The sequence below is a fragment of the Sciurus vulgaris genome (assembly GCF_902686455.1).
Source record: "Sciurus vulgaris genome assembly, chromosome: 1".
NCBI lineage: Eukaryota > Metazoa > Chordata > Mammalia > Rodentia > Sciuridae > Sciurus > Sciurus vulgaris.
This window is the reverse complement of record NC_136461.1, coordinates 192,260,794-192,287,293: the sequence shown is the minus strand read 5'-3', so window position 1 is coordinate 192,287,293 and position 26,500 is coordinate 192,260,794. Positions and strand designations below refer to the sequence as shown.

At 34.3% G+C, this 26,500-nt stretch overlaps 1 protein-coding gene across 2 annotated transcripts in view; it reads left to right on the top strand.

Moving 5' to 3' along the window:
• TAF2 (TATA-box binding protein associated factor 2) overlaps positions 1 to 26,500 on the top strand; it is a 100,996-nt gene that overhangs the window by 57,466 nt on the left and 17,030 nt on the right. Inside the window, exons 22-25 of one of the 2 annotated variants that reach the window (XM_079140495.1) lie at positions 12,073 to 12,182; positions 20,792 to 21,021; positions 22,256 to 22,411; positions 22,912 to 23,017. In XM_079140495.1, the coding sequence (XP_078996621.1) occupies positions 12,073 to 12,182; positions 20,792 to 21,021; positions 22,256 to 22,411; positions 22,912 to 23,017 (602 nt within the window). The remainder of the gene's footprint in view (positions 1 to 12,072; positions 12,183 to 20,791; positions 21,022 to 22,255; positions 22,412 to 22,911; positions 23,018 to 26,500) is intronic. The other variant, XM_079140496.1, reaches the window with a different exon arrangement.

The following is a 26,500-nucleotide window of genomic DNA, read 5'->3' as shown; positions in this document are numbered from 1 at the left end:
GTGTTTTCTAATTTTCATTGTAGAGGTCTTTCACCTATTTTGCTAGATTGATTCCCAGGTTTTTTTTTTTTTTTTTTTTTGAGGCTCTTGTGAATGAGGTCGTTGCCTAATTTCTCTTGCCATGGGTTCATCACTGATGTATAGAAGTGCATAAGATTTATGGGTGTTGATTTTATATCCTGCTACTTTGCTGAATTCATTTATTAATTCTAGAAGTTTCCTGGTGGAATCTTTGGATCCTCTAAATATAGAATCATGTTGTCACCAAATAGTGATAGTTTGAGTGCTTCTTTTCCTATTCGTATCCCTCTAATTTCTTTCATCTGGCTGATTGCTCTGGCTGGAGTTTCAAGGACTATGTTGAATAGAAGTGGTAAGAGGGCATCCCTGTCTTGTTCCAGTTTTTAGAGGGAATGCTTTCAATTTTTCTCCATTTAGAATGATGTTGGCCTTGGGCATAGTGTAGATACCTTTTACAATGTTGAGGTATGTTCCTGCTATCCCTACTTTTTCTGGTGTTTTGAACAGGAGCAGTGCTATATTTTTTCAAATGCCTTTTCTGCATCTATTGAAATGGTCATATGATTCTGTAAGTCTATTGATGTGATGAATTACATTTATTGATTTCTGTATGTTGAACCAACCTGGCATCCCTGGGATGAACCCCATTTGATCATAGTGCACTATCTTTTTAATGTTTTCTTATGTGATTTGCCTGAATTTTATGATGAAATTTTACATCTGTGTTCATCAGGGATATTGGTCTGAAGTTTTCTTTCCTTGATGTGTCTTTGTCTGGTTTTAGTATTAAGGTGATACTAGCTTCGTAGAGTGAGTTTGGAAGGGTTCTCTCCTTTTCTATTTCATGGAATACTTTTAGGATTATTGATATTAGTTCTTCTTTGGAGGTCTTATAGAACTTGACTAAGAATCCGTCTGGTCCTGGGGTTTTCTTGGTTGGTAGGCTTTTGATGGCATCTTCTGTTTCGTTACTTGAAATTGATCTGTTTAAATTGTGTATATGTCCTCCTGATTCAGTTTGGGTAGATCATATGTCTCTAGATATTTGTTGTCTTCAGATTTTCTATTTTGTTGGAGTACAAATTTTCAAAATAGTTCTAATTATCTTCTGTATTTCAATAGTGTCCATCATGATATCTCCTTTTTTATCACAAATTTTAGTAATTTGGGTTTTCTTTTTCTTTTTGTTAGTGGGGCTAGGGGTTTATCAATTTTATTGAATTTTTTTTTTTTCAAAGAACCAACTTTTTGTTTTGTCATTTTTTTCATTGTTTCTTTTGTTTCAATTTCATTGATTTCAGCTCTGATTTTAATTATTTCTTGTCTTCTAATGTTTTTGGTGTTGATTTGTTCTTTTTTCTAGGACATTGAGATGTAATATTAGGTTATTTATTTGTTGACTTTTTATTTGCTTAATGAATGAACTCAGTGCAATGAATTTTCCTGTTATTACTGCCTTAGTAGTTTCCCAGAGATTTTGATATGTTGTATCAGTATTCTCATTTACCTCCAGGAATTTGTTAATATCTCTGTGTTTTCTGCTATTCATTCATCATTCAGTAGCATATTATTTAGTCTCCAGGTGTTGGAGTATCTTCTCTATTTTTTATTTTATCATTGACTTCTAATTGCATTCTGTTATGATCTGATGGAATTCAGGGTAGTATCTCTATTTTTTTTGTATTTGCTAAGAGTTAGTTTGTGGCATAACATATGATCTGTTTTAGAGTACTGCTGAGAAAAAAGTGTATTTGCTCGTTGGTGGATGGAATATTCTATATATATATCTGGTAAGTGTAAGTCATTGATTTTATTATTTAGTTCTGTAGTTTCTTTGTTTAGTTTGTTTAGAAAATCTAACCAGTGGTGAGAGAGGTGTGTTAAAATCACTCAATATTATTGTGTGGTAGTCTTTTGGATTCTTGAAATTGAGAAGGGTTTGTTTGATGTATGTAGATGCTCCATTTTGGGGGGCATAAATATTTATGATTGTTATGTCTTGTTGAGGTATGATTCCCTTAAGCAGTATGAAATGTCCTTTATCCCTTCTATTAACTTTGGCTTGAAGTCCACTTTATCTGATGAGGATGGAAACCCCTGCTTTTTTACACAGTTTGTGAGAGAGTAATATGTTTTTTCCCTATCCTTTCACTTTGAGTCTGTGGGTCTTTTCCTACTAGATAGGTCTCTTGAAGGCAGCCATTGTTCAGTCTTTTTTAAAAATCCAATCTGCCAGTCTATGTCTTTTGATGAATGAGTTTAGACCATTAACATTCCAGGAAAATTATTGAGATATGATTTGTATTCCTGGTCATCTTGGTTTATTTTTGTTTTTTATCCTGACTTAGGTTCTCCTTTGATTGGCTTTTCCTTTAGCGTAGATCCTCCCTTCACTGTCTTTCATTATTGTTTTTCATTTCCTCCTCATGGAACATTTTGCTGTCAGTGGTTCTCTGTTGCAGGCTTCCTAGTTGTAAATCCTTTTAACTTTTGTTTATCATGGAAGGTTTTTATTTCATCATCAAATCTGACGCTTAATTGTACTGGTTATATGATTCTTGGTTGGTATCCATTTTCTTTCAAAACTTGGTATATGTTATTCCAGGACCTCCTAGCTATGAGGATCTGGGTTGAGAAATCTGCTGAGATTTGAATTGGTTTTCCCCTAAATGTAATCCGATACTTTTCTCTTGTGGCTTTTAAAATTCTATCCTTTTTTTGTATGCTAGACATTTTCATTATAATGTGCCTTGCTGTGGTTTTGTTGTAATTTTGTACATTTGCTATCCTGTAAGCCTCTTGTATTTGGTTTTTCATTTCATCCTTCAGGCTTGGGAAATTTTCTGATACTATTTTGTTGAAAAGATTGTGCATTCCTTTGGTTTGTATCTCTGTGCCTTCCTCTATCCCAGTAATTCTTAAATTTGGTCTCTTCATGTTATTCCATAATTCTTGGAGGTTCTATTCATGGTTTATTACCATCTTCATTGTGTGGTGAACTTTATTTTCAATATTATATATTTTGTCTTGTTGAGATTCTGTCTTCCAAGTGATCTAGGGTGTTGGTGATGCTTTCTCTTGAGTTTTTAAGGGGAGATCAATATTAGCAGCACCCAATGCAAACAGTATGCAGCCCTAAACCAAATATTCCCAATTAAGACGTTTACAGTTTTGTTGCAATAAACAGAAACTGTGTTTGATTATTATCTACAATATAAATAGTAGGTTTGCAGTAGGGTCTACAGTTTCTAATGATGGACAGAGAGGGGGTATGTGGGATATGATGTTTACGAGTTAGGAGATGAGAATATAAAGGTATTAGATCATAGGAATAATGGAAGAGGAATCAATATAAGTTGACTGTTAGCAGGAGAGAAGAGAGAAACACACTCTCAGGTGTAACCAAGCCTGCAGGGACCTTGGTGATGGTCTTCCAGGTCCTGGCTGTTGTCCTTACATAGAAGTGGCCATGTCTCTAGTTCGCAGAGGTGGCAGCTTCAAACCTGTAGGTACCTTGATGTTGGACTTCCAGGCCCCAGCTGGTGTCCCATGATGTAAGCTGCTCTAGTTAAAGATGGTTGTGGTGGCAGTGGAGGTAACCCAAGATGGTGCAAAGGTGTCTCAGGTTGAAGACGACCGCTTTCAGAGATGGAGCTGTGAGGGCAGGCCAGTCAGTGCTGTTGGGTGACCTGTTCAGAGATGCAGCACTGTGGTGGGCCTTGTTGCAGTGAGTAGTTGCCTCCAGGCCTTTTTCATTGTCCTCAGGCCGAGGCTACTATTTAGAGGGAGCTACAGCAGCAGCTGCAGTGTTCCAAGATGGAGGTGGGCCTGGGGAGCCCCACATTGGTAGAAGGGGAGCTGCAGTGTGGTCAGTCCTCTGTGCGGGCTGTTCGTTGATCCTCTGTGTAGTGAGGTGGACAGAGCAGGATCTTTCAGTTATTTCTATGCATATATTTCCTTTTGTACATTGGTAGAAAGAATAGTTATGTGAGCTTTAGATTAATTTAATGGTGCCATGGAATTATCCTCCTATTTTGTAATTAAGCATGCTCATGAATAGAATGTACCCGTTCCTAAATGGGGGCACACTTATCTTCACTGCTTTTTCTCCTGAAAGAGTGTTGAATTTTTTTTTGTTTTGTTTTGTTTTAATTTAGCTCCATTTTTTTTATGGTGATTGGCATTGGGATGGGACTGCCTCCTTGACCAAAATTCTCAAATAATAATGTTTTTGCTGCTCTGGACGTGTCATGAAATTTTGACTTGCTTGTGATTTGCTTCAGGTTTTTTCCAGATGTGTGAAGCATAAACTTGCAAATCTTGGTATTCAGTCATTGAAAACTTAAGCATTGATTCTCATTTTCTTCTCTTTCTTGAGTATTGTTTTGAATCATTATTTATATATATTTGCTTGTTAAAATTATTCTTCTTGAGGCTGGGGTTGTGGCTCAGTGGTGGAGCACTTGTCTAGCATGTGTGAGGCACTGGGTTTGATCCTCAGCAGAACTTGAAAATAAATAAATAAAATAAAGGTATTGTAAAAAATATTTTTTTAAATGGTTCTTCTTGCACCTGAACTTTAATGAAAGAAAATATTTTCAAAGAAACATTGAATTTACTTGAAGTTGTACATGTAATCTACATTCCTCTTTGAGTGATAATTTCAGTGATATCCCCAGAACAATCTTTATAATTTATCAGCAAGGTTCTGAGGAGCTTGTAATACCATGTTTTAATATTTTGTGCCTAGTTGCCATTTATGATAAATTAAAAAGCACCCGGGCAATAACAGACTTTACTTCTTTGTGTAAATTAAAGGTGTAATAACATTAACATACTCTAAAGAGCAAACTCATTCATGTGTGTGTGTGTGTGTATTTTTTTTTTGGTTGGGGAGTACCAGGGATTGAACTCAGGAGCACTCGATCACTGAGCCACACCCCCAGCCCTATTTTGTATTTTATTTAGAGACAGGGTCTCACTGAGTTGCACCCATCTTTTTTGCTGAGGCGCTTTGCACTCAAGATCCTCCTGCCTAGCCTCCGGTGCTATTGGGATTACAGATGTGTGCCATCATGCTCAGCATTTTTTTTTTAATTACATTTTTATAGTTCTGCATAGTAGTTGGGTTTATCCTTACTAACTTATACGTGCCTAGAAATCAATTTCAGTTCTTGATCCTCCCCCCACCTTATTCCTCCCACTTTTCCTTCCTGACCTCCCTTGCCTCCCATTCTCCTTCCTTCACTCTACTGGGACTTCCTTTCATTTGTCCATTTATTTATATTTAATTTGTTCTTTATAGTATCCTATCCTTCTCTTCCCCTTTTCTTTATTTTACTCTAGCTTTTGCATATGAGAGAAAATATTTTACTTTTGTGTTTCCGAGTTTGGTTAATTTCACTAAGCATGATATTCTTCATTTTCCATCCATTTACCAGCAAATGCCATTATTTCATTCTTTTTTCTGACTGAACAGAACTCCATTGTGTGTATGTTCACCCGACAGTTTCTTAATCCCTTCGCCTATTGTTGGGCATCTGATTTCCATAATTTAGCTATTGCGAATTGTGCTGCTATAAACATTGAGGTGACTCTATCACTGTGGTATGCTGATTTTAGATCTTTTGGGAAAATACCAAGGAGTGGGATAGCTGGGTCATATCCCTAGTTTTTTGGGGAATCTCCTACTGCTTTCCAGAGTATTTGTACTAGTCTGCAGTCCCACCAACATTGTACAACTCAACCTTTTTCCCCATAAACTTGCCAGCATTTTTTATTATTATTCATATTCTTGATCATTCCCGTACTGATTAGAGGGAGATGAAATCTTAGCATAGTTTTGGTTTGCATTTCCTTGATTGCTAGAGATGTTTATCATTTTTTTCATATAGTTTTTGGCTGTTTGTGTTTCTTTTTTTGAGAAGTTTCTATATAGTTCTCTTGCCCATTTTTTGATTGAGTTCTTTGGTTTTTTTTTGTTACTTTGTTTTGATTTTGTTTTTTGGTGTTAAGTTTTTTGAGTTCTTTGTATATTCTGATATTAATCCCCCATTGGAGGAGTAACTGGCCAAGATTTTCTCCCATTCAGTTGACTTCTCTCTATGCTGTTAATTGTTTCCTTTACTGTGGAAAAGCTGTTTAGTTCAATGACATTCCACTTATTTATTCTTGGTTTTATTTCTTGTGCTTTGGGAGTCTTGTTTAGGAAGTCAGTGCCAACACCTATATGATGGATTATTGACCTTATGTTTTCTTCTAGCAGTTGTAAAGTTTTTAGTTTAATTTCTAAGTCTTTGATCCATTTGGATTTGAGTGTTGTGCAGGGTGAGAGAGAAGGATCTAATTTCATTTTTCTACATAGAGCTATCTAGTTTTCCCAGCACCATTTGTTGAAAAGGCTATCTTTTCCCTAAAATATACTTTTGGCATCTTTGTCAAAAATCAAATGTCAGGTATGTGAATTATTGTCTGTGTCTTCTAGTCTGTTCTGTAGTCTGTACAGTACTGTTTAATGAGATATAGGAGACTGGGGGAAGTCTTAGTGTGGACAGGGCAGAAGAGTATACATTATAGAGCAGGCAGCTAACTATAGGAATTGAGATGAATGGAAAAATCAAGTAGAGGTACAGATTCAGTCCTAACAACAGAGACTGCTAAGCAGTGTGACTGACTGAGAGGTTTTCCCTTTTTCTAGTCTAATGAATTTCTGTTATTCCTCTTCCCACCCTCCCTTGTTTTGGGTTTGGCTAAGGGTTTTTCAATCTTTTGAAAGAAACAACTCTTCATTGTATTGATCCCTTTGTATTATTTTCTTATGCTCAATTTCACTGAATTTGGCTCTAATCTTAATTATTTCCTGTTTTCTACTGGTTTGGGGGTTAATTTGTTCTTTTTCTAAGGCCTTGAGGTGGAGCATAAGCTTTTTTGTTTGGGGTATTTCCAATTTTTAACATAGGCACTCAGTGCTATAAATTTTCCTCTTAGAACTACTTTCATACTGTCCCAGAGATTTTGATATGTTGTATCTCTGTTCTTGTTTGTTTCTAAGAATTTCTTGATTTATTCTTTGGTTCATTTTTTTCACTTAAGAGAGTACTGTTCAGTCTACATAGTTTATGTGATTTCTGTTATTTTTTTCTTGCTGCCCAGTTCTAGCCTCATTCCATTATGATATGATAGGGTGCTTACATTTTTTTGTATTGGCTAAGATTTGCTTTTTGCCTAGAATATGATCTATTTTGGAAAAAGTTTACGTCCAGCAATTCAGTGGTTTGAGAGTGGAATATTCTGTAGTTCCATTAGGTCCATTTTATTTATAGTGTTAAGTTGGAGATATCTTTATTGATTCTATGTTTTGATGATCATTTGGTGATGAGAGTATATTGAAATTGCCCAGCATTATTGTCTAGGGTTGGTGTCATGGGATTTAATGCCATGGAGTATTTTTTTTTTCCATGTAATTGGGTGTGTCAACATTTGGGGCATAAATATTTTCTGTCATTATATCTTCTCGTTGGATTGTTCCCTTTACTAGAATGTAGTGACCTGCTTTGTCTCTTGAAATCTGCTTTGTTGCATAAGACAATTGCTACTCCTGCATGTTATTTTTTGAATGTGCATGGAATATTTTTTTCCATCCTTTTACTTTCACCCTATGGTTAGATGAGTCTCTTGTAAACAGCCTATTGTTGTATATCTTGCTTTTTGATCAAGTCTGCTAATATGTGTCTTTTTTAAATTTATCTTTTAATTTTTTACAGACTGCATTTTGATTCGTTGTATACAAATGAAGTACATCATTTCATTTCTATAGTTGTGCTGTGGATTCATACCATTCGTGTAATCATACGTGTACATACAGTAATGATGTCTGTCTCATTCCAGCATTTTTCATAACCCCCCTCATTTTCTTCTACATAATCTAAAGTTCCCCCATTCTTCTCTCACTCCCAACCCCCCCACCCCCATTATATACCATTCTCCACTTATCAGGGAAAACATTTGGTCCTTGGTTTTTTGGTCTTGGCTTATTTCACTTAGCATGATATTCTCCAATTCCATCCATTTATTTGCAAATGCCATACAGTAACACAGCCACATCAATGTTTATAGCAGCTCAGTTCACAATAGCTAGATTGTGGAACCTACTCAGATGCCCTTCAACAGATGATTGGATAAAGAAACTCTGGTATATATACACAATGGAATACTATTAAGCCATAAATAATAATAATATGTGTCTTTTAGTTGTGAGTTTGAGACCATTAACATTCAGCATTAGTATGGATATGTGTTTATGTTTTCCTGTCTTTTTTTTTTTTTTTTTTTTTTTGCTTTATTTTGTCCTGTTTTGAGCTCATTTAGTGGATTATTCTTCAGTTGAACTTTCTCTGCGTATGGTCTTTGAGAGTTATTTTTCCATTCCTCTGTGTGAAGTTTATCTTTGAGTATTCTTTATAGTGCTCATATAGTGCTCTTTTATTTTAGGGTCTGACCTGAGAAATCAGAAGTGAGCCTTATTGATTTGCCTCTAAATCTGACCATATGTTTCTCGCCAGGCCTTTCCTTATTTTTATGTTAGGCATTTTGATTATGGTATGTCTTGGTGAGCTCTCATTTGATTAGGTCTCTCTGGGATCCTGTAAGCCCTCCTGTATGTGGACGTCTATCTCATTTCTGATACAGGAAAAAATTTTCTGTAACTATCTCATTGAAAATGTTATTTATGCCTTAAGTTTGTATCTCCATTTTCTCTTGTATCCCAGTGATTCTCAGGTTTGGTCTTTTAATGTTGTCCCAGAGTTCTGTATATTCTGGTCATGTCCTATAATTTTTTCCCTTTTATTGCCTATTGTGTACTCAAGATCATAATATAACTTGTCTTCAAGGCCTGAAATTCTGTCTTCAAGGTCTAAGGTTCTATTTTCTCTGCAGTCTAATGTGTTAGTGATGCCTTCGAGTGAGTTTTTAATTTGATTGATTGTGTTTTTCATTTCTAGGAGTTCTGGTTGATATTTTCACTCTTTTTTATTACTTTATTAAAGTTTTCTTTCATCTTCTGTAATTGCTTTCTTAATTCCTTCCTTAGATCTCCTTTTAGTTCATTGAGCAGTTTTTTACAGTCTTTTTCTGGGCTTTTGTCCACATCAGTATCAGTGGGGTCCTTTGTTGGGGACTGGATTTTGGGGGGATATTTGTTTGACTGTTTTATCGTATTTTCAGAAGTCTTGTTTTTGTGCATCAATTCAGGTGGATTCCTCTACCTCTTTTATTGTGTGTATCCTTTGTTCTGGGACTTTTCTCTGTTTTTGATGTATGCGTAGATGCCAAGGGTTCATACCTGAGTACCCTTTCTGATTGTTCCTCACTGGGTCCATTTTGGTTTGGGTCTTTTGTCTTCTCACTTCTTTGAGTGGGAGTAATGTCAGGGAATGTTTAGTTCAGCAGCAGAGTCCCTAACCTGTGAACTTTTAAGTGTCCCTGTAGGTTCCTAGCACCTCACAGAATGAGGTGAAATAAACAACAGAACAGGGTTGCAAACAGCAAACAATATACAGTGTTAAGTAAGTACCCAGTGCCTATTATGAAGTCTTCAACATTAATTGCCACCAATAAAAGGAAAAGTTGGTTTGGCAATTGTCAACAGTAAAAACAATAATCATGAACTAGATCTGACTTTGAAGCAAATGGCAGGTGTCAACCATATCATCCAGAGCAGTGATGAGTTTATTAAAATTAATGGTGGGGGAGGAGTTATAGAAATCAATTAATTCTGAAAGATGATAAAAATACAGTTAATTAGGTGAAAAGTAAATGTGTTAGGAAGTTAGAAAATATTTTATGGTTTCAAAAAGTGAACAGAGTGGAGTGAATAAATGTAGTATGTGATGTTTATATGGAAGGTGGGGGAAAATAGAAGCAAAGTATTGGGAAAGAGAACAACAGAATTTGGCTAGGCACGGTTACGCACTCTTGTAATTTCAGTGGCTTGGAAGGCCCAAGAATCATTGAGTTCAAGTTATCGAGGCCCTAAGCAACTCAGTAAGACTGTCTCCAAATGAAAATATAAAAAAGGGCTGGGGATGTGGTTCAGTGGTTAAAGGCCCCTGGATTCAAAACCCAGTACAAAAAAAAAAAAAAAGACAATTTGCAGAAGAAGATAGAGAATGTGAAATAGAAATAAACAAATGAAAATAATGCAGAACCAAATCAGAATATACAATCTAGAACACTTGAACCCTCAAAAGAATAGGCTAGGAAAAAATAATCACATATTTTAAAAAGCTACAAATGAAAGAAAAAGAAATAAGTATATGTGTGTATGTCCCTGAACCAACCAGTGCAGCCAGAATATATTCTCATATTCTCTCTCTCTCTCTCTCTCACACACACACACACACACTCACAAACAATGAATAAAATTAATTAGTTAAAATTTTTTAAGAAATTTAAAATCCTGATGAGGAATGAAAGAACATCACTGAGGTGGTCAAAATAGTTAGTCAGGTTGGGACTTACTCTTATCATAAGGATGCTATATACCAGGAATACTGTTCTACATTCTATCAAGTAGAGTAATAGGTCTTGTATTCATAAAGGAATACAAGAATTGTATTCATAAAGACAAAAGTAGGTAACTATAAAAATGTGTACCCCCTTTCATAGTTTTATAAGTTGTATCTATAACCACATTTTGCTTTTTGTTCTTATAGTATTTTAGCAGTCTTATTTTATAGTCTTTAATTTCATAGCTCAAAAGTGTGTTAACAGAATCCACATCTCAATATTATAAATATGAAATTATAGCCAACAAGCATTTAATGTCCAAGAAATGACCACTTACAGGTCAACTTTTATCCTATCTCCTTCCCAGTTTCAAGCCTAATTTGGTGTCTTACCACCAACAATTAAATGTAAAAAATTCCCAGATTAACCTTTTCTGAAAGTTTGCTAACCTTTGTAAAGATTGAAATTCAATTTCTTTCTCTCTAACTTAAATCGTAGAAATCTAGTTGTTCTTAAACCTTGAATTTTTGTCTTTATCTTAGACCTGGGTTTGTCCTTTCTCTATATACTTCTTATGATGTCTTCTCATACCATCAGATACTTCTTTTTCAAATGTTTTTGTCATCATAATGCTCTGTTTTGACTAAATTAGAGGTGGCCTTTCAGATTAAATTATTCCATAATAAGAGTTTAACAGTTACCCCTCTGAGGATACATTTCTTAATTGGCTCTTTTTAATTTCAGCTTAATTTGAAGAACCTTTTGTAGATATCGTATCTCCCTCACATTCCTGTGCTCTACAAAGATAGAATAATGATGTCTGTGTTCATTTTATTATCTCAAGGGTAGACTTGAGTGGTTTATTATGTTTTATTTATTTATTTATTACCTCATTTTTAAGATGTACTTAACTCTGACCAGTTATTTCTTTTCTTTTTTTCTTTTTTGTACATGTTTCTATGAAGAGTAGAATGTTTACTTTAAAAATTAGGATGGGAGTAGCTGGACACAGTGGCCCAAGTCTGTAATCCCAGCTACTGGGGTATCTGAGGCAGGAGGAGGAAAAGTTAGAGGCCAGCCTGAGCCATTTGAGACCCAGTCTCAAAATAAAATTATAAAAAGGGCTGGTGATGTAACTTGGTGGTAGAGTAGTCGCTTAAAATATGCGAGGACCTACTACCACACACACACACACACACACACACACACACACACACACACACACAGAAACTATTATGTTAAGATTTGTTAAGATTATGTAGTCAAACTTTTGATCACACAGTTAGTTGATTTAAAAGCAAAACCACCAGACTTTTTTTTTTTTTTTTTTTTTTTTTAATTGAAACGTAGGAAATATTTAGGATGTAATTTAAGGTCTTCTGAAATAAAACTAATTTAATGGAAGGTGATAAAACTAGGCCTAATGGAAGGTGATAAAATTTGGAGGAGAAAGTACAGATAATTTTCAACTATTTTCTGACTCAGATTATCAGTCAGCAGATGGTTAGCAAAAATTAATTAATTTGTTTTGTACTCTTTCAGGCATAAGATTCTAAATATGCTGACTAAGAATCCACCATTTACAAAGAACATGGAATCTCCATTGTGCAATGAAGCCCTGGTAGATCAGCTTTGGAAACTTATGAATTCTGGTGAGAGAACAGTGATTTTTAAAAGAAATTTTTATTAGAGTATTTTCATTTTATAGCAGACTTACAATTCAGTAGCATTTAAGAACAGAAGTTGAGTTTTTAGTTTTTGTCTTTTTTTTTTTTTTTAAGTAGAATATCATACTTTCACAATGGTGGATATTATAACATTGGTTAAGGATATGCTCACTTTGCTCCCCACTGAGGTTAAGGAAATAAAAGATTAACTCATGTGAAAGTGTTTCAGATGCTTAAAGGGCTATTAACATGACCCTACAAAGTGTTGCATAGTAGTGAAAAACTAATCTTTCCACCTCTTTTCCTTAGCCACCTAGTGTCCTTTCCATCAGTAACCAATTTCTTATCCTTCCAGGGGCAGTCATTACATGCAAACTAACAGTTTTCATTTTTAAAAAGTGCATATTGTTTTTGGTCTGCACCCTGAAGTTCATGGTCTCTCATAGTTTTAATTTACTTTATTTGAGTGAGATAAGGATGTAGGATAACAGTGCTTAGGAGCACTATCTCAGTTTGCAGATAGGTAAGTCTTAGCTCAGTTATTTTCTCACTGTGTGGCTGCTAAACTTTTTTCATTTATAAAACGTAGATGATCATGATATTGACTCCTGTAAACTGAGAATTAAAATGAGTTAGTAGTTGTGAAGCACAGTATCTGGCTTATATTAAATACTTAAAAATGTTGTTAGACTAGTATAATGATAATATTATCATGCTCATATTTTTAGGTATTAGTAGTTCCTTTTTTTTTTCCTGTGCAGGGGATTAAACCCTCGTGCATGCTATACAAATGCTGTACCACAGCACACCCCAAACCTGTGTCTTTTTTTAAGTCATTTTTTATTTATTCAGGTTATTGGTCTTTTTCTATGGGTTTATAAGTATTAAATATATATCTAACCAGATTTGCAAGAGGTCTCTGATAGGTTGAAACTAATATTCGTTTTAGTTTAAAGGTTAGATCAAAAGATAGGCTGAAATGTATTTTGTTTAGAGATAGATAAGCATTTGCTACAGATAGAAGGTAGGAGAGCAGTGCATGTTCATTTTACTACTTAAGCATTTTGAGTATGTCATTTTATCTTCTCTCTAGAATATTGGAAAATAATGTAATCTTGATTATCTCATTGGTGGCTGCTTCACTGAATCATAATTAAATGCCAAATTCTAATATTTTAATTTTATTATTTATTTTACTAACATTGAGATACTGATTGCATAATTTCTGTCTTTTAGTTTCATAATATAACTCAATAGCCCCAAGTAAAGTCATCAGAATAGATATAATAGATGTAATAAAATTTAAAATAGGATCACTGTTGTCTTTGAGATATTCAGAAAGTAACATATAAACTTATCTAAACTAAGATATTTCTAAATTGTTTTCCTAATCTCTAGAAGAATGATTGCTGCTGTTTACATAATGCTTAATGTTTTGCTACCTCTGGTTACCTTAAAGATATTATTTCTAGTATTTAGACCCGGGATTTGATCACACAATTCATGAACTTATAAAGAACTATTCACTCATTAGCATATGATACAAACTCAACTATATTGATTATATTTTTTAACAAGAATTTGTGATTCCTTGACCATAATAGATCACAAATTTGAGGAAAACAATGAAATTTGAAGAATTCTCTTATTACTGTCTAGGCAAAAATTTTGGACAAAATAAATGGGTGTTTAAGATTAATGGAACAATTTCTGTAAAATGTTTGAACCCATTGGAAGGTTGCTGTTATACACATTGAGTCTTTCATGATGCTTAGTATTTAATTTTGATTGGCTTCAACTAATGTAAAGTTGCTTCCTTGGTTTGGAATTCTTTATGCCTATAGTCTGTACCGGTGAGATCAGTGAGATTGCACTCAAACAAATATCATAAACAAATTATTGGTCAGTTTTTCAGATTATAAATAAGCGGAAGCAGTATTAACAGTGGGGATGGCATAAATAATTGGAAGTATTCTAAAAAAAATGTTTTTGAACAACATTGGACATAAGGTAGATGAATTATAAAAGATTGCCATTTCCCTTCCAAACCTTAACCTCTGGGGTAGAATGGATCTGTTCTAAGAAATCTCTTTCTTTTGTTTGGTTTTTAATTTATTTTTCCACATTTTTTATTGCTGCATTAGAGTTGTACTTAATTATGAGATTTGTTCTTACATATTCATACACGTACACAATATAACAATATTATTTGACCAATATCACTCCCAGCACTTCCCCTTCCCTCCCAGCCTCCTACCTCTTGGTCCCTTTCCTCTACTGAGCTCTCTTTGATTTTTATGAGATCCGCCCCCACCTTTCTTTTCTTATTTCCTTTCTGTCTTCCACATAGGAAAAAAACATAAGACCCTTGACCTGAGTTTGACTTATTTCACTTGACCTAATGGTCTTTACTTCCATCCATTTTCCTGCAAATGCCACAATTTCATTTTTCTTTATGGCTGAATAAAACTCCATGGTATATACATATCACATTTATTTTCTTAAATCCATCCATCCATTGATGAACAACTAGGCTGGTTCCATAGTTTGGCTATTGTGAATTATGCTGCTATAAACATGGGTATGCATGTACCACTATAGTATGATACTAAGGAGTGGTATAGCTGGGTCATATGGTGATTCCATGCCCTAGTCTTTTGAGAAATCTCCGTGCTGATTTCCTAGAGGTTGTATAAATTTACAATCCCACCAACAGTGTAAAAATGTTCCTTTTCCTCTACATCCTCTCCCACATATATTGTTATTTGCATTCTTGATGGCTGCCATTCTGACTGAAATCTCAGTGTAGTTTTGATTTTTTTGGTATAAAGTTTTTTGAGTTCTTTATATATTCTACATATTAATCCTGTCAGAAGAATAGCTAACAAAGATTTTCTCCCATTCTTTAGGTTCTATCTTTAAATTTCTAATTGTTTACTGTGTAGAAGCTTTCTCATTTGATGCCATTCTATTTATTTACTCTTGGCATTATTCCTGAGCTTTAGGGGTCCTATTGAGAAAAATGTTCCTATGCCTATACATTGGAATGTTGATTCTACATTTTCTTCTAGGAGTCTTATAGTTTCTGGTTTAATTCCTAGGTCTTTGATCCATTTTTGAGTTGATTTGGGGGTAGGGTGAGAGATAAGGGTCTAGTTTCATTCTTCTGCATGTTGATAACCAGTTTTCCCAGCACCATTTGTTAAAAAGGCAGTATTTTCTCCCTTGTATGTTTCTGGTACCTTTGTTAAGGATCAGATGACTGCAGATATATGCGTTCGTCTCTGTCTTCTGTTCTGTATCATTGGTCTATTTGTCTGTTTTTATGCCAGTACCATGCAGTTTTTGTCTTATCTTTAATTTTTTAAAGTATGTGTGTATTTTTTTTAAAGGAGTCTTGCTATGTTGCCCAGGATGACTTAGATCTCCTGGGTTCCTGCTTCTGCTTACTGAGTAGCAGGGATTATAGGTGTGTGCCCCCTACATCTGGCTAAAGTGGTGTTTTTTGTTTTTTTTTTTTAATGATAAAAATAATAAAATCATGTAGAATTTTTCTGAAAAAAATAATAAAAAAGGAAAATATTAAATAATTTTGTTATATCACTACTATATATCACTACTATAAAGATGTGGGTATATTTGCCTTTTGTCAGGTGTGGGGCATTGTGTGTATGAATTACATGCTTTATCCACAGTTGTAATTGTAACAAAGGTTTTAGGATACCAGTTCATCTGGAGGATTTTTCTCATTGGCATTCTGTCTTATTAATGGTCATTTTTCAAGAAAAGTAAATTCCTAGTGTCATAGCACAAACTGTAATCTCAAGTACTTGTGAGATTGAAGCAAAAGGATTGCAAGTTTGAGGCTAGCCTGGACAATTTAGCAAGATCCTGTATCGAATTAAAAATAAGGGTAAAGGGATACTACTCAGTAGTAGAGTGCTTGCCTAGCATGCACAAGATCCTGGGTTCATTTCCCACTACTACCAAAGAAAAAGATAATTCACCAGTAACAAAAGGGGCTGGAATACCACCTAGTTCCTAAATCCTAACTAACCTTGCCTGCCTCTCCTTGTTGGGTCTTCTGAGTTATCTGGTCACTTGAGATGAGCATTATCTCAATTTACATATGAAGAGCAAACTATGGACAACAGAGATTTCCTTGCATTTGTTTACTTATTTCTTAGTCCAGACTGGATTTGAGGTGTGTTGATTTTTCAGAGTTATAAAATGGGCTGAACCCATTTTTAAAATATGGGAGAGAGCCAGGTATGGTGGTGCACACCTGTAATCCCAGCGACTTAGGAGGCTAAGGCAAGAGGATCATGAGTTCGAAGCCAATCTCAGCAACTTAGCAAGGCAACTAAGTCAATTCCCAGTAACAACAACAACAACAACAAAAATACACACACACACACACACACACAAATTTACAAATACACATATATATGTGGGAGAGAATGTCATTGTCATTAAGAAAAGAGCATCTTATAAGATGGATCATAAGGTACTTTTGAAGAATTAAATGTAGAATCAAATGCTTTGGTGTTTTCAGGAACTTCTCAGTAAAAGGGAATAAGTGTGATCAGAAACATTCAAACAGGATTTATAATATTTAAATCTGAGAGTGAGACATGATATTCATGGTTATTGAAAATATCACATTGTCCAAGGACAGTCTTTTTTTTTTTTTTTTTTTTTAATACCAAAGTCCCTTAACCATTGAGACAAATCCCCAGCTCTTTTTATTTTTATTTTAAGACAGAGTCTCGCTCAGTTGCATGGGGCCCCAGTAAGTTGCTGAGGCTGGCTTTGAACTTACAATTTTCTTGCTTCACACTCCTGAGCTGCTGGGATTATAGGTGTGAACCACCATACTCGGCTGGCAATCTTTTTTAAAAGTTGTACACATTATTTTATTCAATAGTAATTTATTGAGCACCTTCTGTTTGCCACTGTGAGGTTTCGTTTGTGCAAAAATATCTTTTTTTGTATTAACGTTGTATAAATTATAATACAAGGAGATACTTTCTAAAATTAAAAGAACAAACTTTTGGGGATCCCTGAAGCTTGTCTGGAATGCTAGAGTGTATTTGGAGAGGTGTCATTTGAGTTAGCTTTAGAGGAATGGGAAGGATTTTGTCAGCAGAAAAAAGACATGTTATATAGGAGAATTATATATAAAATTAAATAGAATTATATACAAAACCTCAAGTTCTGAAGGGGTGTTTAGAAAATAGTGTTATCCGGAATGACAGATTGGGACTCAAATGTGAAGGACCTCAGGAATTTGAGTTTTATGCTTTGGGCAGTGAGCAGGCATTGTTAGGACCTGGCTGACTCTGTGTTTTTTTTTTTTTTTTTTTTCATAGTAAAAACAATGATTTTCCCTTCCCAAAGGAACATGGCTCATAATTCAGAACATATGAGATCTACCTTTTACAGTTTTAGTGAGGTACTGAATTATAGGCCATGACAGTACGTTTAAAAATACATTTAAAAAATGAAAACTGAAGAATTGGACATTTCCATGCATGATTAATATTTAGGACACAAGTAATTCTTCTGGTATTGCCAGGTTAAGAATGTTGTTTTCATTTCTGAAGATGTAGGCCTTAATTGTAGAGAGGATATCTGACTGTTTATCATTGCAAAGGAAATTTTAGTCATTACTCCCAACTTGCTCTTCAAGGTTTGGCATGTTACTTCAAGAATGATATAACATTCATGTTATTGTTCAAGACAGTGAAGGTTAACTGCTTATTTACATCATAATTATTTTTAGTGTTTGAAAGTTTGCAGCTATACTCTAGAGCTTAGAATGAGAAACAGTATCTAATTCAGTTAGAGAGGATATGTTAGGTTTCAGAATAAGGAATTAAACAGTATTCATAATATGAGAACGTTTTTAAAGTTTTCTGTTACACTGTACCTATTAGGGATAGAGATGTTGGAAGTAAGTGAAAATGTATTATTTCATCTGTATTGGAAATTATATATTTATGTGAACATGCATAAAAATATAAGTGAATTTGCTATTTCCGCTTCAAGTAAAAGGAACAGAAAGACCAGGACATTAATTCCCAGGGACAGTTGTATTCCTCTGGCTCAGCTTTGTACATATTTTTTAAGTTTCCATGGTCACTAAAGAGTGTGTGATGGCGCAGGCCTATAAATCCCAGCAACTCGGGAAGCTGAGACAGGAGGATCGTGAGTTCAAAGCCAGGCTCAGCAAATTAGCGAGGCCCTAAGCAAGTGGGTGAGACCCTGTCTCTAAATAAAATATAAAAAAAGGGGCTGGGGATGTGTCTTGATGGTTAAGCACCCCTAGGGACCCCCCCCCCAAAAAAAAAAAAGTGAGTGCTAGGTTTATTCACGCATGTCCTAAAAATAGTGGCTTTCAAAGCAAGCTTTCTTCTTAGTAGCTTTTTCACATTGACTTCAGAAAATGAATATATGATTTGTATTGTAGTATCAGATTTACAATTTTACGGTGTTGTCTGAGGTATTTTCTGATTTGAATAGAGAACATAAGTCCATTTTAGAGGAAAAAATCACTACCAAAACTTCCTGCAGGAACAAAACAATGTTCATTTTCCCATCCATATTGCAGGTTTACCAAAAGCAAATATTCCACACAAAATGGAAAAGTAGCAGAAATCATATGCTAGGAGCTCAGTATATTTGGCAACTTTTGCTGTCATCTACTTATCCTTTAACTAATTTTCCAAAACAAAACAAACCCTTAGCTCATCAAATATATATTGCCACTGTTTTTAAAATTAAAGTAATATTAAAAAGAAAATAAAAAGCTTTGAGGACTTTAAGGCCTTTACAACTGGATGCTTTCATGGGGCATCTACAGTATGTAAAGGTTCACGATGGTTATTTGCTGCATATGTAAGTAGGCAATATTGCTCCTCAAGATTTAGTATTATTCCAAACTATAAATGTGCACCAAACCACTCTAGTTTTTCTTATTAATAAAATGCCTAAGATTTATTCCTTTTATTCCTGGATGGATAGATAGAGGGCTAGTTATTTATTGCTTATCCCGTCAGGATTTTTGTCTTCCCTCACAAGGTTGAGACTCTCCAACTTTTGCTAATAAAAGTCCCAGCAATCTGATAACTTGTCCTTTATGGAATCTTTACACACATGTAAATACTTTGAGGAAGAGGATAATGAATGCCTACAAAAATTAAAGCTATCGCAGGCCATTGAAGAGTGGGTATACCTGTTCCAAAGAAGGAAAATGAATTTCCACTATAAAAGCCTTATTTTTACTGTGTACTATTTTTTCTATTTCCAGTTTCTCTAGTTTTTATGGTATAAAAACTTGACCCTCATCAGTAACTCTTGCTCGCTCTTCTATCCATAGTGTATGTCTTATCTCATCACTCAGGAGCAAAATGGAAAATGTCTCAAATAGGAATGATGAGTGCTATTTCACAGCAGTGTAGAATGGAAACTGCCTAGCACAGTGCACCAGATGGTAACAGTAGATACTGTGAATTCAGTAAAATTATAGCTCCTCCCATTATAGATTTCCTTTGCACATAATTAATAAAATGGTTATTTTCTTTTAGAGTACATGTCATCAGAATCATTAGACTATAATTTATTAATAACATTCATTGTTGGAAACCACAAAGTTGAGTATTTATGGTGTCCAAAATATGCTACAGTACTACCTCCCCTTTTCATTTTTTCTGTACACATTAGTGGTACTCTCTTGAGACAACAATTCTCAGAATTGAGCATTTATAGATTTTTATTTTTCTTATTAAGAAGAATTTCAGTATTATTTCTTCTATTCATGTGTTTTAAATTCTCTAGATAATTTAAAATTCCAACTAGATGGCATAGAGATTGTTTAACCCTAGGTGACAGATTTCATTTTGTCAGTCAGTTGTAGTTAATGGCAGTGTCTACCTGGAGTGCTTTACTGGGGAGTAAAGGAAAGTGAGAAAGAACTCTGATGTTAGTGTTTTGGTCTGTCATTGCCAAGGTGTATGGTATAATCTCAGACCAAAACTCTTATTTTGGGAAAAACAAACCCAGAGAAATCAAAAGAGGTTGCTTCTAGTCTTTCTACTAGTTGGAACTGAATTTCTTCCCTAGGCAGTCATTTTCTGATCAAGTGCGTGTTTACTACCTGTTACTATCCCTGTAGTTTACACATGTCTGTTAGTATTACAACACAATTCAAACGAGTTTAGTACGATATTCTCCTCTGGAATAAGTCTAAATTTAGAATTATGTTATTTCAAGTAGTTGTGTGCTTTCTCACCATATTTAAAACCTAACAGTAAGATTTAGAGATAGGGGATTTTGTTTCTGTGATAGGATACATGAAGGTTTATGGAGTGATATTGGCCTGACAGTATGTTAATAAAGAGAATCAGACAAGTTGGACAGAGAATGAATGAATGTGGTACAATTAATTACTGGTGAGAAAGAAGTAAAAGAAGATTGAAAGCCAGAAAAAGAAATTGTTTTTAGAATATTAGATTTTTTTTAGTTGATGTCTGATACTCATTTTGTAAGAATAAAGGTACGATAATAAAATTTCTGTATTGTTTACTTCTCAGGTACTTCACATGACTGGAGGTTGCGGTGTGGTGCTGTGGACTTGTATTTCACACTTTTTGGCCTCAGTAGACCTTCCTGTTTACCCTTACCAGAGCTTGGGTTGGTTCTTAATCTGAAGGAGAAAAAAGCTGTCTTGAATCCTACTATAATTCCAGAGGCTGTAGCAGGCAACCAAGAAGCTGCGAGTAATCCAAGCAGTCATGCACAGCTAGTTGGATTTCAAAATCCTGTAAGAATCACATGTATTACATACAGAGGATATAGTTTTATTTTATAGAACCATCCAGAAAAGAGAATTGCTTCCTGTGAACTGGTAAATTTTATAGCAACTAAAAAGTTCACTCTGGCTGACATTTGTTTAGCATTTACAGTTAAAGTAAACATACATAAGAAGTGATGTACAATCAGTCCACTTAACTGCTTTTGTGATGACATAATCATTTAAAAAAAAATATTTGAGCATCAAATTTCTCCTGAGTAGTAGAAAATAAAAATGAATAGTTTACCTGTTACATATTAACCTGTTTTGTCCAAATGTGCTAATGCCAAGTTATTTGAACCCAAAAGCCCTTTTTAAATTGTTGCTCTGTGTAGTACCTAGCATCATTCTAAATATGGCAAATGCTTGTTGAATGAAAATAAACTGAAGAATGAATGATCAGGTAAATAAATAAGCTGCCAATTTGGAAGAAGAATGTCTTTAAAATTTTTTTATTTATTTGTGTGTGTTTGCCTTAAAGCTTTTCTAATTGTGCATTATACAATTGCCAACCTTTTTGTAAAAAGATTTGTAGGATACATATTAATAATTTGACTATAAACAAAGTTTTACAGAAACAGTATTCTTACTGATGACAGTGTCTCTAGTACTTCAAGCTTCATTTTTCACCAATATTTAGACCAGATTACTTGCCTAGCAATGCCCTACTGGTGTTTTAACATTTTGATACTCAGATTATCTCTATGATAATAAGTCATTTTTAAATTTAATTATTAACCTAAATTTTTTGAAATGTAATCACACTTATTTGTTGTAAATTTGAAATGTGTCTTAGAGATTGATTTTAAAGAAGTAAGGCAAATTCTTACATGGGGGAAAAAAAAGTCTCATTTGAAGGAGCTCTTTCAGATTTAGATATTTAGATATTTATAAGCCTGTGGAAATAGTTTATTGTTCTTGCCCATATGTTAATTGTGCACATTTACACTTTAGGATAAGTGAAAAAAGTGACACTAAGAGATAAATTCTTTTGGAAAAGCTCTGGAAGTTCACTTTAATACTTATATTCTCCCCCCAAAAGTTAAACACACAGAAAAAGGTTACATTTTTAAGCCCATTGCTGATAACTTATTAGCCTTTGGGCATGCTTTAATATGCATGGTTGTTATAGCTATTAGTTTTCAGCTATAATATGAGCTACTTGTCTTTACAAGTCTAATTTTGATCTTAAATATTGCCACAGGAAGATGATCACCTTGCCAAGGAAGCATCATGTAATGTATCAGCTCATCAGCAGGGAGTGAAGAGGAAGGCTGATACACCACTGGGGTCCCCACTAGAACCTGGTCAAATACTGGAGAAGAATGAGGATAGCAGTAAAGTCAAACTCAAAATCAGAGTAAGAAATACAGGTTCAACCTGTATTAACAGTGTAGGGTATTCACATTCTCATATCTTTTTGAATACTTGGAATGGTTTTTCCTTAGCAGGAACATATGGAACAGACTAAATCCATAAAAGAATCCAAATGTCCTTCTAAGTCACTCCATCCAATTATTTAACTTCTATTATCTCATATTTCTTCTCTGTTTGGGGAAGGAACTATGTGTGCACGTTCCACCACAACTCACTACTTCTTCCCACAATATAGGAGTAGATTTTAGTTGCTATTACATTTCCAGTAATTTCTAATCAGCATCTTTTGGAGGCTGGACCACATAATCCTTTCTCTCTCTTAATACCTTTTGAGGAAAAGAGACTACCTTTCCTTTTAAGATTATAAGGGGGTATATATTCTATTGCTTCTGACACTTTTCCTAAAAGATAAGATCTAAATATAAAGTGATGTAATGACTCTATTTTGTTTCTTTTTGTTTGTTTTGTGTGCCTGTGTTTTAGTTTTCAAATTCTCAAGATGAAGAGGAGATTGATATGGATACTGTTCATGATAGTCAGGCCTTCATCTCCCATCATCTGAACATGCTTGAAAGACCATCAACTCCAGGTAAGATTAGTATACTACTGTCACTGAGGAGGAGTTCACATCATATCTCCATTCTAAGGTCTGTTGCTTTATTTTCAAATGAAAATAAAAGGCAGCCAGTATAAAATATTAGATTATATCAGATTTTAAAGCACATTAGCAGAATAAAAAAATTTAAAAGTATTTCTTTTGATTTTGTTTTAATTCTTTTAAAACATTTTGTGTGGTTTTGAACTTGTTTTTGTAAAGCCTGTTTAGATTCTTTACAATAGCTTTAATTTCTTAAATGTGTGTGTGTGTGTGCATGTGTGGTAGACTCAACTTTGAAATGAAATATTATGTCTTATTTATTTTTTAATAATGTAACTATATTTACATTAATTTGTTTGAAACTAAAGTTATTGCTGCCTATAACACTACTTTCTCTTTATGCCTGCCTATTTTGTGTAATATATACTAGACTTTTCATGTATCTCTCAAAGCAAGTTTTCTTTTGGAAATACTATCTAGGACACTATTGAATTGATATTGCTTATAATTTACCTTATTGTTTCCTGTTGGCATGCAGGTATTTAGATTGTTTCTAGTCCTTCTTGTTTATAGGCAGTTCTGAACTGAATATCTTCACAAAAAAACTTTTGATACTTTTTCTGTTAAATTATGTTCTTAGGATAAATTCCTGAAAATTTATTATTCTTGAAAAGAATATTAGCTATATTGTGAGATATTCATCTTAAGAAGATTTTCATTTAGCTTCTTTTGTGAAGAGTGATCTCACTTCACTATGTAGCGCAGGTTGATTTTGAACTACTGAGATCAAGGGATAGCTACCTCAGCCTCCCAAGTAACTAGCACTATAGGCACATGGCACAAGACACTCTTTTTTTAACCTCTTGTTATTTGTTGCCATGGTGTTTTTATTTATTTATTTATTTTTAACAGTGCTGGAAATTTAACCTATTGCTTTGTGTATGGCCATAATGCTTTTGAAGATTATATCAATCTATGTCATAAACATTTTTTGTTTTAATTTTTAAGGCAGAGGTAAAGTCTTTGATATGACTTGCACGTAAGTCATGAAATACAGTAATAGAACAAGTATCTGTGAACTTGATCCTCACTTAACCTATACATCATATTCCAAGCATGGACCTTCTTATAAGGTTTCTATCCTAGTCCTGTTCTTTTTACTTTGCACTGTAGTTAATTACATTTTGAATTTTCTTTTTCTAACTTTAGTTTTGTTGCTTTTCTTTATAGTGTATAGCACAGATGTATGATTCTGTATGTTCACTTGCTCTTATTTTTGAATTTTTATGAAAATAGTATGGTAATATATGACTTGCTTTTTTCACTCAATGTTTCTAAAATTCATATGGATACATAAGGTATAATCCTTTAATTTACATGTATCATCATTTTTATTATCCGTTTTATTATCCTTAGTGTATTAAGATTCTTATATAATAACTTTAAAATGATTACTTCAGGTTACTGCTGGGTGTGGTGGTAAAACTATAATCCCAGCAACTGAGACCCTGTCTCAAAAAATGAAAAGGGTTGGGGATATGGCTCAGTGGTTAAGTACACCTGGGTTCAATCCCCAGTACCAATAATAATAATAATAATTGTTGTTGTTATTACTCAGGTTTACTTTTTAATGCATTTTTCTATTATGAATGACTTCTTTTTCTTTTTGTCGTTCCTAAGTAGTTTCTTCTTTATGTTCTTATTTGAACATCCTAATATCCTCCATGTAGTTGTAATTTATGATCTTTACATTTGAGTGAGGTTTTTTTATTTTACTGTTTTTTTAAATTTATTTTTATTGTAAACAAATGGAATACATGTTGTTTCTGTTTGTACATGGAGTAACAATATATCATTTGCATATTCATACATTTACATAGAATAATGATGTTTGATTCATTCCGTTATTTTTTTTCCTTCCCGCCCACCCCTCCCACCTCTCTTTTCCCTCTATACAGTCCCTTCTTCCTCCATTCCTGACCTCCTCCCACCCCCCAATACGTGTCATCATCCGCTTATCAGTGAGATCATTTGTCTTTTGGATATTTGAGATTGGCTTATCTCACTTAACATGATATTCTCCAATTTCATCCATTTGCCTGCAAATGCCATAATTTTATTATTCTTTAAAGCTGACTAATATTCCATTGTATATATATACCACAGTTTCTTTATCCATTCATCAATTGAAGGGCATCTAGGTTGGTTCCATAGTCTGGCTATTGTGAATTGAGCAGCTATGAACATTGATGTGGCTGTATCTCTGTAGTATGCTGATTTTAAGTCCTTTGGGTATAGGCTAAGGAGTGGGATAGCTGGGTCAAATGGTAGGTCCATTCCATGTTTTCTAAGGAATCTCTACACTGCTTTCCAGAGTGGCTGCACTAATTTGGAGCCCCACCAGCAATGTATGAGTGTACCTTTTTCCCCACATCCTCTCCAACACCTATTGTTGCTTGTATTCTTGATAATTGCCATTCTAATTGGGGTGAGATGGAATCTTAGTGTAGTTTTGATTTGCATTTCTCTTATTACTAAAGATGGTGAACATTTTTTCATATGTTTGTCAATTTATTGTAGATCTTCTTCTGTGAAGTGTCTATTCATATCCTTAGCCCATTTGTTGATTGGGTTATTTGTATTCCTGGTGTAGAGTTTTTTGAGTTCTTTATATATTCTGGAAATTAGTGCTCTATCTGAAATATGAGTGGCAAAGATTTTCTCCCACTCTGTAGGCTCTCTCTTCACATTGCTGATAGTTTCCTTTCCTGAGAGAAAGCTATTTAGTTTGAATCTGTCCCAGTTATTGATTCTTGCTTTTATTTCTTGTGCTATGGGAGTCCTGTTAAGGAAGTCTGATCCTAAGCCAACAAGGTGAAGATTTGGACCTACTTTTCTTCTATAAGATGCAGGGTCTGTGGTCTGATTTCAAGGTCCTTGATCCATTGAGAGTTGAGTTTTGTGCAGGGTGAGAGATAGGGGTTTAATTTCATTCTGTTGCATATGGATTTCCAGTTTTCCCAGCACCATTTGTTGAAGAGGCTACCTTTTTTCCATTGCATATTTTTGGCACCTTTGTCTACTATTAGAAAATTGTATTTATTTGGGTTTGTGTCCATGTCCTCTATTCTGTACCATTGATCTACCTTTCTATTTTGGTGCCAATACCATGCTGTTTTTGTTACTATTGCTTTGTAGTATAGTTGAAGTTCTGGTATTGAGATACCCCCCCTGTTTGATTCTTCCTGCTAAGGACTGCTTTAGCTATTCTGGGTTTCTTATTCTTCCAGATGAATTTCATGATTGCTTGCTCTATTTCTGTAAGGTACATCATTGGGATTTTAATTGGAATTGCATTGAATCTGTATAGCACTTTTGGTAGTATGGCCATTTTGACAATATCAGTTCAGCCTATCCAAGAACATGGGAGATCTTTCCATCTTCTAAGGTCTTCCTTAATTTCTTTCTTCAATG